General features: G+C 41.4%; 1 protein-coding gene across 1 annotated transcript in view; it reads right to left on the bottom strand.

Moving 5' to 3' along the window:
• The window catches only part of LOC102386082 (sodium/hydrogen exchanger 10-like), a 187372-nt gene that overhangs the window by 70640 nt on the left and 105031 nt on the right, over nucleotides 1-11701 (bottom strand). The window contains exons 15-18 of the mRNA XM_006019214.3: nucleotides 9937-10132; nucleotides 6626-6814; nucleotides 3624-3773; nucleotides 2644-2695 (exon numbers count right to left, since the gene is read on the bottom strand). Of these exons, the coding sequence (XP_006019276.1) occupies nucleotides 2644-2695; nucleotides 3624-3773; nucleotides 6626-6814; nucleotides 9937-10132 (587 nt within the window). The remainder of the gene's footprint in view (nucleotides 1-2643; nucleotides 2696-3623; nucleotides 3774-6625; nucleotides 6815-9936; nucleotides 10133-11701) is intronic.

The raw sequence follows: 11701 nt of genomic DNA, 5'->3' as shown, positions 1-11701 counted from the left end.
GCACTTCAAGAGAGATGTGGATAACCTGGAGAGGGTCCAGAGAAGGGCCACTAGTATGGTTAAGGGCTTGCAGGCCAAGCCCTACGAGGAGAGACTAGAGAAACTGGCTCTATTCAGCCTCCGCAAGAGAAGGTTGAGAGGCGACCTTGTGGCTGCCTATAAGTTCATCACGGGGGCACAGAAGGGAATTGGTGAGTATTTATTCACCAAGGCGCCCCCGGGGGTTACAAGAAATAATGGCCACAAGCTAGCAGAGAGCAGATTTAGATTGGACATTAGGAGGAACTTCTTCACAGTTCGAGTGGCCAAGGTCTGGAACGGGCTCCCAAGGGAGGTGGTGCTCTCCCCTACCCTGGGGGTCTTCAAGAGGAGGTTAGATAACCATCTAGCTGGGGTCATCTAGACCCAGCACTCTTTCTCTTTCCTGCCTATGCAGGGGGTCGGACTCGATGATCTATTGAGGTCCCTTCTGACCCTAACATCTATGAATCTATGAAAGTCCTGGTACCCACACTCTCAATTGAACATTGCACCTATGCAGAGAGGCTTCTGACTAACTGAAATGCCTCCCTGCATCAAGGCAAATCCCAGGACCTGAGCTTTTGGTGCAGGAGGTAGCTAAAGCATGTAGCAGCTTCAGCTGTTGCATCAGAGGCACTGTCCATTAATCGGTCTATTTGGACAGCCACATTATTCTGGTTGTGTAGGGCTCTAGATAACTACAGCCACTAGAATGGCTGTAGCTATTCAAAGCCTTTGCACAGCTAGTAGCTGTTAGTCACCCTTATGCACAGGGGATTTATGCAGCTACATGTAGCCATGTTAAGTCCCTTAGTTGTGGCTAGACACCATATTAGAATTTAAAATGCCAATGTAGCCATGTAAGCCACTGACATATGTGACTTATGCAGCTACATCAGTTGTTGAATGTCACCCAAAGTGTCCATTTCTTATGGCAGAGCTGTCCAACTTCTAAGTGTCCAAGAGCCAAATGAAGTATAGGCTGCACCAGTGGGGGATAGTGAGCCACAAGACCACAGGCTATAACCAATCCCCTCTACCGTACTGTGAGCTGCCCACCCCTGGAGCGGAAGCAGGAAGCAGAAGCTAAAGGAGGGAGGGAGAGCCTAAAGACCTTAGCTGCAATAGCAGCTGGAGTGATAAGAGGAGCAAGCCAGGTAGGAGCCTGGGGGACATACAATTGGACAACCCTGCCTTATGGAATGACATGCATAACATAGACTTTTCTGCTTAAACTGGGCCAACATGAGAAAACTATCAGCTTTTGTTTTCATTACGAAAGTGGTCTGTAGCTGAGTCTAGCATGGTTACGTTTTGCTTGCCAAATCAGTATTGTCTATTATATGGAATGCGTAAAATGACATCCAAAATAAAATGTGTAACCACATAAAAGGAAAATTGATTCCAGCTACAAGTCTAATGGAAACAAGATAAACTTCTGAATGAATCTGTAGAGATGGAAGCCAAATTAAACTTTTACTTCCCCATGAAAGTCTTTCCAGCTGAAATCTGAAACTACAATAAGCAAGAAAACTTAAAAATCCATTCTTCTCAGCAGTTTGTCAGTCAACACTCTCAGGATACATAAACTTGCTTCACATCTTCACCAGAATCCTCTAGTTATTAGGTTTGGTTATTGGTTATTAGTTATTAGGTTATTTGGTTATTGGGACACCACACACTCTGCTAAGGTGCTGGCTAGACACCAGCCAAAGATGCATAAAGACTTCTAGCTGTAATTCAGGGGCTGGCAATCTGTAACAAACTGCAGGCCAGAACAACACACCTCTGGTCTGCTGTGATCTGGGAGTCTTCGGCAGTGTATCAGCAGTGCAGGTGGGTGCTTTCCCTGGCTGGGGCCAGGCTGCGCTGCTGCCACTTCTCCCAGCCACCTGCTCCCTCATGCTGGTTAAGTTTCCAGCTGGGCTGGGACCAGGCATCTGCAGATTGTGTCTGCACTGCCACCACATCCCCATTCCCTCCACCAGCTGCAACACAGGCACAGGTGGAAGCTGCCTTGCCTCAGGATAGCTCCCCACTGCCTGGAGGCTGTGCCTGTGCCACAAATGGAGGAAGGGGGGAAGCAGTAGCAGCATGGACACAATTTGTAGATGCTTGGTCCTGGCATAGCTCCCCACTGGCTGGAAACTGAACCCATGGCACAGCCAAGGAACAGGGGGGCTAGGAGAAGCGGTGGCAATGTGGGCAGCTGCCAGCAGCCTGTTTCCAGCTTGGGCATGGGGAAAGTCATCCGTACCCCCCCAGCTTACACACTGCTAAAACCACCTGACCCACGTTGGATCAGAACCAGGAGAGCAGGAATTAGCAGCAGTGGTACAAGCGCAGCTGAAAGCTGTCTGGCCCTGACAGCTCCTTGCTGCCAGGCCTCAACACTGGCACAGTCAAAACCCTGCAGCTCTGCTAATCTATTTCTCAGCTTCTTTTAATATTTCAAAGTCCTGTACTTAGATTCCAAAGAAGTGGAGAGAAAGGATGACTCTCATACATCTATATTGATAATTATCTCAAAAATTCAGTTACAGTTGAGTAATCATTTTTCTGATTCAAAGTTACCTACAGATGAGTGATATACATTTTGTAATCTATAATCTTTTTACTTACCTAGCTCTTTCATTGCATCTTGTTTGTTCTTTTCCATAATTTTATTTATTTCCTGTAAAACAAAGGCAAATGCAATTTCTATTAGGAAAGTAACATTTTTTTCACGTTTTACTACATTTTACTACAAATACCACTAAAGTTTGTCAAACAAATGTAGGTGGTTGGCAGAGATGGAAGAGTTAGGGTTAGCCTGAGCTATTAAGGCAGAAGGGCAGAGGATCAGGCTCCAGTTGACACCCTTAGACAAGGTCTGAGTCAACCAAACCCCCTCGACAAGGTTCTGCTGGCAGAGATAAGTTGGCCACAGGTGGGAAAAGAGTACACCTCATAACCAATGTAGCTTTGTTGGCAAAAGCTTGAATGTACACATCTCTGCTGGCAGAAAAGAGTCTCAATTGGCAAATCTTCCATGTGGTAAAGCTGGTATAGATCCGGTTGCAGAAAAACATAATCTGCTGTCAGAAATGTGTCTCTGACAGGGGCTTGGCCACCTCAGTGTTCATCACGGTTAAAGCAGCAGCAGTCCCCATGACATGACATAGGGTTCAAATACAGGAGTTTTGCATTGTTCATAGTGGAGAAGCAGCTCCATCATTCTTTACAGAGAAGCAGCATGCATTTCCCAGAGTTGGGTCAGATTTGAAAGAACTTATTTTTTAATAAAAGATTAAGTTTTTTAACCAGTCTTTTCCACTTTAAGGTTCTCCAGAGCCTGATGGATCATAGGGTTATAGGAAAACAGAGCTGGAAGGGACCTCACAAGATTATCTAGTCTAGCCCCTTGCTCAAGCCAGGATCATCCCTAACTAAACCATCCCAGCCAACTGTCCAAGTGTCTGATCATTCTAACATCTTCATTTAGGCAGGGAATAAATTGTGATCATGAATTTGTGAGTTTATAACTTTTGTAATAAAACAGGTTAAGATTTCCAAAATGCACATTTAAAGCTTTTCTTACCCTAGCTAGTGTTTTCCCTTACCTGGGAAATAGTCTCATGACCAGCAATCTGTTCGATTAAATATTTTGTATCTTCTTCACCCTGAACATATCCCTTGGCAATATCATACCTAAAGGTTAGCTGTTTGTTTATTTGTTTATTCAATAGGTATATCAATTTTGGTATCACAATCTGAAATATATAATATTGACATAGCATATATCTGGCAAACCAAATAACTAAATACATAAAATAAATGATTCAAGAGAAATGGGAACTTTCTGAATTAGAATTCTTAAAGTGTATTTATATTTTGTAAATTTAACTTAGATTTATGTCAATACTAAGAACAGCATGTATATCCTAGACTGCCATTGTTTAGTGAAAGTGCTCTTAAACTTTCTCTTATTATAGTATCTCGTAAAGCATATGTTTTTATTTATGTTACGGAAGTCAGAAAAATAAAAAGATTAGCTGCTGTAGTCATGGGGTTAATTTCCAGAATTCAGCTCCTTTGCAAAGACTCTAACTAAGCTGCAGATTATGTCATTGCTCCAAGTATAAGTTCTTTGTGACCTACAATTAAATTAATATCTGGTGCCTGCAACTTTCTGTTTTAGGATTCAGAATTGATTATTAACTGGGTTAACTGGATTTGACTAGATTGATGATTTTACATAAATATTGTCTTTAGCTTGTTCAACTGATGCTATTTTGTCCTAGCATTGATTGTTGCATTGTTAACCTTTAAGTGTTTGATATAATTTCTAGTAGTCTTATCCTCAGTAATTCTTTTTTGTTTTTATTTTACTCCTGCATGTTTAATACTTTTAATACAATTCATGAAAAGAATAATTGTTTTTCCTTCAGTATGCAAGACTAGCCAGAATTCTTAAAAATGCAGTTCATCAGCTGCTCCACTGATGAACATAGATACTCTTCATTGGTTCTAACAGTAAGTAGGTGCATTGAGTGAAGACAGATCTATGGGTACTCATGCTCAGAAATAAACTGCCAGTTAGTCAAGTCTTCCAGGTACCAGCCCCTGAATTGAGACAAATGATGATCTCACAGCATCAAGAGCTCCAATTTGCTTCTGCATCAGGACAGCAAAGCTTGCATTGCAAAATAGACAGTAAACATGTTTAAAGGGCTGACACAGAAAAGTCAATATGTGTTGCTACATTTGTCCACTTTATATGAGGAGAAAAAAGTTTACATTGTTCCAAAAGGAAGGATGCTGAAGATATCAGATAAATGAACTCTTGCATTCAAATAACAGGTTTGAGATCAAAGAATGTTCCCTTACAGCTAAAAATTTAAGTAAAGCCAAGGAAAAAACTTTACTGAAAAAGAAAACATGGAAGGGGAATGAATTCTCCAAACCTGAACCTTGTGGACTTGAGTGGCAGAGGCAATACTGACCACAGAGGCCTCTTTCAAAGATAGAAAATATAAAGGATAAATAGAGGTAAATTCAAATAGAATATTTATAAGTAAATTAAAAATAAAATGTAAATCTCACAAAGCTGTCACCTTCCTCTTTAGCAGGCACAAAACACAGGAAGTTTCTGAGAAATTTGAAAAAGGATGAGCAAAGAAGCAGTCATTTGACAAAAAACAGATGCCACATATGTTTTAATTTAAGACATGGACAAGCTGGACTTCATCAATTAAAACTACCTATTGCACAAGAAAAGTCACCAAACTAGATTAAGGCACAGAGGCCTGAAGTTGGAATTGAAAAGTGTTTCAATTTTAATTATCAGATATTTATGTGATAAGTGGATTAACTATAATGCATTAAAATAAAGCTTGAGTCTTTGTGAAGACTTAGTGATTGCCATTTGTCTGCACCAAGAGTCAAGAATTGATGCTGCCACTGAAAGAAAGCAACATTTAACTGTACTACACAATCTTCCTTCTGAATGAGAATTTAAAGCATGATTGATGGAAGCAGTATTAGATGTTCAGCCACAGCCAGGCCATTGCAACACCAGAACTGAAGATCCTAGAAATGTTGAGTATCATCTAGTTTTCTTCCTGCTTCACCCTGCAAAGGAGCAGAGGAAGTAAAGAGAAGGGTAGGAATGTGCATTGGAAAACTGAGAGAAGAAATCTGCAGAGTATCTTTCTATTCTTGTTTCTAGGTAGAAAACATAGCATTCAACCTTAGACTGAATGCAACATAAATCAATCTGTGGGATGTCTTATTTCCCAAAGAAGTTTTTGAATACTGAGCATCAGGGGAACAATTTAACTTAATTTTCAGACAGAGGATGATGGTTATTAAGAGCAGAATGCAGCTGAGATATTCATGAGAGCATGAACTGTCTGGCTCTTGAAAAAGTTAGTCAGGTGTTCTGGGATTTTATAAATTTAGTAGCATCATCCTGCTACTAGGGATTTTCACAGATTGAAAGTTAGATGATCTGAGTGTAGAAATAAAAAGTCATATTATAATAAGTCACAAAGCCTGAAGAAAAAGAACCCTTCTCAGGATTTTTGATGGAAAAATTAGTCTTCTCCCCACCTCAACTTAGTCATATTGTGACTGCTGAATCTGGTAAGAAGAATCTTCAACAAAAAATGAGTTTTTTCTTGTGAGTAAATGAAGCACATGCATTGTATACATATTAAGTGTAAACTTTTTGAAATGGTGGCCAAACAAATAAAGGAAGAAAAAGGTTACTTAACTCTGCAAACAAATGCAAGGATTTTGTAGTAAAAATGGTGAGCAAAACTTTCTTCAACAATTATAAATTAGGAAAACCAAAAGAAAACCTACTATTGGCCAGCAATGACCAAACTGTTTGACTTCTCTCAAATGGCAGAACAAACAGGATGGGAGAAAAGATTTTTATGGAACATAATCAAAATTATGTGTGTTGGGATACTATTCACATCAAGGAAAAGACAAACACATTTAAATGGTGAAACCTGGGAACACTATCATTTTACTGATCATTAAACAAACAAACAAACAAAAATTCCTTCATGATTGTACAATACCTTGATAAAAATGATGAAAACATTATTCTTACCTTCAAAAGACGAAGGATTCTAATAAGACGAACAATCCGGAATACCCTGATAGTGTTAATCACATGGTATGATGTATGAACCGATTTAAATACGATAATAATAAAGATATCTATGAGTCCAATTACTATGATTAATATGTCAAATTGGTTCCAGTGGTAAAAGATGTAGGTCTTCCCCATGGCTAGAGCCTGTTTTGATTAATAATATGCAATATTTATTTAAATTTATTACTTTATTTACCTGACAAAAACAAACAAAAGGGTATATTAAATTTTTATTCAGATCTGAAAATAACTACAGGAAACCCCCACTTAGTGCTCTTAATTGGTTCCTGAAAAAACGAGTGTTAAGTGAAACGAGCGTTAAGTGAAACTAAAAGTATTTGATGACCCAAGATTGCAACCGCAATCGCTTTTAATGACCCAAGATGGTGACCGCAAGTGTTATAACGAAACTTGCTGAGCACTAAGTGAAATCAGGTACCAATTTCAAATGAGCATGATATTGAAATAGTGTTAAGTGAAACAGCATTGAGCAGGGATTGCCTGTATAATGCATCTTCGCACACTACAACTCTAGACTTGATAAACCCACTCTCACTAATGGTCAGGGTAGGTTTATATGGCACACTGCAGCATGCATTGGTTGAGCAAAGGAGCAGGTAATTATTTTGGGTAGAGGGCTGCTTACTGAGTTTTGGCAACCTATCGAGGGGTGCAAGGGTAACCTCACCCCTTGACAAGTGGCCTGTCCCCTGGTTGCCATCTTGGGACTGGAAGTCCCACCCCCTAACCCCTGACTTTTGCCACCAGAAGTCCCTCCCCTTGCCCCCCAGAAGTACTTCTTTCAGCAAGGGGGTTTGCCATCTCAGAACGAGAAAAATACCAAATTATATTCTAAAACTCAAACATGTACTACAACATTCATTAATTTAATTTAAAAAATATTTTGGTCCTGATTTACATGCGTTTGTGTAGTGTACATAGAGGTGATTGTATAATAGCTTAAAATGAAGTCTTACTCTTGTATATTGTGGGAGAGTGCGGGTGGGTGAGTGGGTATAGGTTTGTGGGTATGTGGGGGGTGGGGGAGTGTGTGTGTGGGGTGGGGGAGCATGTGTATGTGTGTGGATGTGTGGAGTATGGGCTTTGTGAGGGGCTGTGTGTGGGGGGAGGGTTGTGGCATGCATGGAGGAGGGTTTGCCCACAGCCTGCCTCCCTTCCCCCCCCCTGAGGCAGGCAGAACACCCACCAGCACTTCTTCAAGCCTGGGCTCCGTGATTCTACTGCTCCTGGCCCCAGGGCACCGGCGCGGGGCCCGTGCTCCCGCTCAATGCCACTTCACCCTCCCATCTGTCACTGCTGCCCTTCTCATGCCACTTCCTCATCCCCCTCCACTCGGTTCTCTAGCACCACATCCTAGCTGCAAAGCCAAGACCACACACCACAGCAGAAACCGGACTGGCCTGGCCAGCATTGCACAAAGCCAGCTGAGAATCACAGGGGCCGGGCTGGTGCCTGCTGAGTCCGGCAGCCCAGAGCTGGAGCCGGGAACCATGTGGTGCTGGAGCAGTAGTAGTTGCAGGCAGAAAAGCAGGGAAATACCTGCAGCAGGCAGCAGGGAAGTGGCAGTGAGTGGGCATGCAGAATGCAGCAACATCTGGGCAGGAGCACAGGACTGGTGCACCAGGGCCAGTGCCGGCAGGGGCCCAGGGTGGGGCATGGGCTGGCAGGGGCTCTATGGAGCTGGGCTGCACCAGCAGGGAGAGGGGGGAGCCAGCCTGGCTCCATAGAGCCCCTGCCAAACCTGGGCCCTCCTGAGGCTCCTCCTGGGGGGGGGGACGGGGGACAGGGTGCATGGGCCCCCAGATCTGCACATGGGACAACAGCAGGCTATGGTGAATTTTGGGGTGGCAGCATCCCACCTCCCAGTGCAGCTGCCACTCTCCCTGGAGCTCCTAGAACAGTCCAGGGCTGCCACCAGCCCCAGCCTTGCTTGCAGGAATGAGGCAGTTGTGCTGGGAAGGGGGCTGTTGCCACCCCAAAATTTGCCATAGCCCCCTCATAGAACCTGGTGGTGCCACTGGCCCCAGCCTGCAGTGGCAGCCTGTTATTGTCCCATGCACAGATCCAGGGGCCCATGCCCCCCCAGGAAGAGCCCAGCACAGCCCCCCAGCCTGCAGCCCTCCCGGGGGGCACGTAGCAACAAGAGCCATGCCCCACACCCACTCACAGTTCCTGTGCTTTGCTGCCTGCTGCAGCCCCAGGAGCTGTGAATGAGTTGTGCCACACACCCTTCCCTCCACCCCTTCCCTAGTGTCAACCTCAATCCCTCCCTCCCTAGCCACCATGGGAACATATCCCTACTTATTACATTATAAAGTGGGGTCGCTTTATGCAAATTTAATTTATGTGCTGTTCTCCGGGAATGCACATACCGCATAAATTGTGGGAAACCTGTACGGAAACCTGTATTTTATAAGAAAGTTAAGGAAGAAAGCCTTGGCTAAGGTCAGCAATTATTTGAGATACTGACTTTTGAGGTGAATCCAAGGTAGATCAGCACCTCCCAAAATTTACATTTGAGGTGTTGTCATAGGTGGAAGGAACAGAGATGAGTGGAAAACCATGCCCATTTTATAGCTTCTCTACCTCTCTCTCCCTGTCTCTCTCTCTCTCTCAGTTTGTTCAGGAACAGCTTGGAAGGAACATACAAGTGTATAAGCATGCACCAACAGATATTACTAGGAAATTTCCACCATCAGAGCTATTAATTGCCATCACATTCCAAGAGTGGAGATGTGTAGAGGTCATGTAAAGACTCTATTTATAAGGAACATCTGGTCCACTACTAATGTATATAAACTGGGATGAAACTCAGATATGTTTCTTTATTATTGTCTCTTTTTTTAGAAGCATTTTACTATTGCTTCATAGGAAGCTGTTGAATATTATCAGTATTAAGTAATATCGAGTACTTCTAAACTGTCATACACAGAACACAGCTGTAATGACAGAACACAGAATAATGCAGCTGTATACAAAAAAGGAATGAACATTCATAAGCTCAGCACAAAAGTTGATTTTACTTTTATGTTGCACTGAAAAAAAATTCTAAGCAACTTAAAGAATACTCATTAAATTATTAGGAAAACAATTGGGCAAGAAATAGACAAGAGACAGACATTTTCTGTCTTTTACATTTAAAAGAATTATCATGAAGCATTTAAGTATTTAAAAAAAAGGAATTCTGCATTTTATGGGGAATATGAGAAATATTACCATTAATAGAAAAAAAAATGATATAGTACCTTTAACAGTGCCTCAAGCATATACAACCCAAGGAAATAGTAGTTTGAAATTTTCAGTTGTGGAAGAAGCAGGTCATAGTAGGATGGCAAGTAATTAACTATCATAGGAAATATGTTTAACAATGTTACAATGTGACTTGCATACTCAAATTCATCTGTGAATACTATAAAATTACATATCTTCAGAAACTTGTTCCTGCAAATGAATTTTAAGAAAATAATTATTCGGTGACTTTTTGTTATAATGAATTAATTTTGCTTGGTTTAAAAATAAGTAAATAAGGTAAATATTGACAAAAACAATGGTAGGCACCAATTAAATGTACTTTTCCATTTTAACAATAAGTGATACTTTCTTAATAGTACCTTATAATATACTTATACAAAAGCTTAGGTAAATTAAGCTACTGTATATTTACTAAATGCATCTAAAACCATGTTTCACCAAACAGTGATTAAGCCAACATACCTTTTATTATATTCTAGGAAAATGGGATCTAGCTAATCAATCATACCAAACTAAAAAGAAAATGTAGAATTATCAAATGAGAATGTAATAACAAGTGAAATCTAATGATGATGATGATGGTAGCCCTGATGGCTGCTTGCAGACGTTAAAAAAAACCAAAACAAAATGGTACTTTACTTTAAACTTGGCGTGTTCCTGCGCTGAGCCCAGAGGATGCCCAGAAGAGTTAGTTGGACCCAGCTTGCCCAACATCTGAAATATTGGGCACTTTAGTGGGGCTTTTTTGGCGCTTTCATCTAATAGCTGATTGAATCAGCTTTAGCTAAAAGTGCCAAAAAGACCTGCTGAAGTGCCTGATCTATACTTTATCTATACTCTATGCTGGGGAGCTGGGTCAAAGTAATGCACTGTTGCTTCCAGTAAAGCACGTTTGGTTTTTTTTGAACATCTGCAAGCAGGCATAGAGATCTTTCCACTTACAGAATAAAAGATGAAATCACCATAAGTGGCAGTGTAGAAAGATACTAAAGATTCCTATACTCTCCTTGAATTCAAGGACGCTGTAATCATTACATAATGTGATTGCAGTTAGACCAGAAAGTGGCTGAAAAGTTTTGAACATAGCCCTGTAATCTAGGAGATCTGCTTATGGCAAATTGTTCCACAGAACCTCAGGTTCCATGACAGGTCATCAGGGGTTCAGCAAAGACACAGGGGTTAATGGCATCCACCATTGCCATGGTGGGTTGCCTGGTTTCATGTCAGCCTGCATGGCCTGCAAAACCAAGGGTAGGGGTTCCACAGCAGAAGTGATATGAAAGGGTTCCATGACTTTACAAAGTTTGAAAACCACTGATTTAGGGAAAAGCTACAAGAGCCACAGAAGAGAAAATGAAATCAACTGATCCTGGAGAAGGAGATTAAAAGGAAGAGATTGTTGAAAGGAATACCTATGAAAAAGGGAGAGAAAGAGAGATCAGGGATAAAGCAGAATAGTAGGAAAGCGGGAAAATGGGTAGATGCATAGAAAACGATAAAAGGAGCAAACGGAAACTATAGAAAGAAAAATGAATTGGTGAAAATAATAATTAGGAAAGAAAATAGATAAAAATCCCTTTACACTAAGGCTTATATACTTTTAAAATATAACATGATGTACTATTTAAAAATGCCAATAGTTTAGTGTATTAATAATTCTCTCTATAAAGAAAAGACTCTTTCATAATCTGGCTCTTTGGTGCCACTGGCTGCCTTCTCCTCTGAACATGCTTCCTTGTTGCCTTGCCCTCCTTTTCA

The sequence above is a fragment of the Alligator sinensis genome, unplaced genomic scaffold (assembly GCF_000455745.1).
Source record: "Alligator sinensis unplaced genomic scaffold, ASM45574v1 scaffold907_1, whole genome shotgun sequence".
NCBI classification, from domain to species: domain Eukaryota; kingdom Metazoa; phylum Chordata; order Crocodylia; family Alligatoridae; genus Alligator; species Alligator sinensis.
This window is presented reverse-complemented; position numbering and strand designations above follow the sequence as displayed.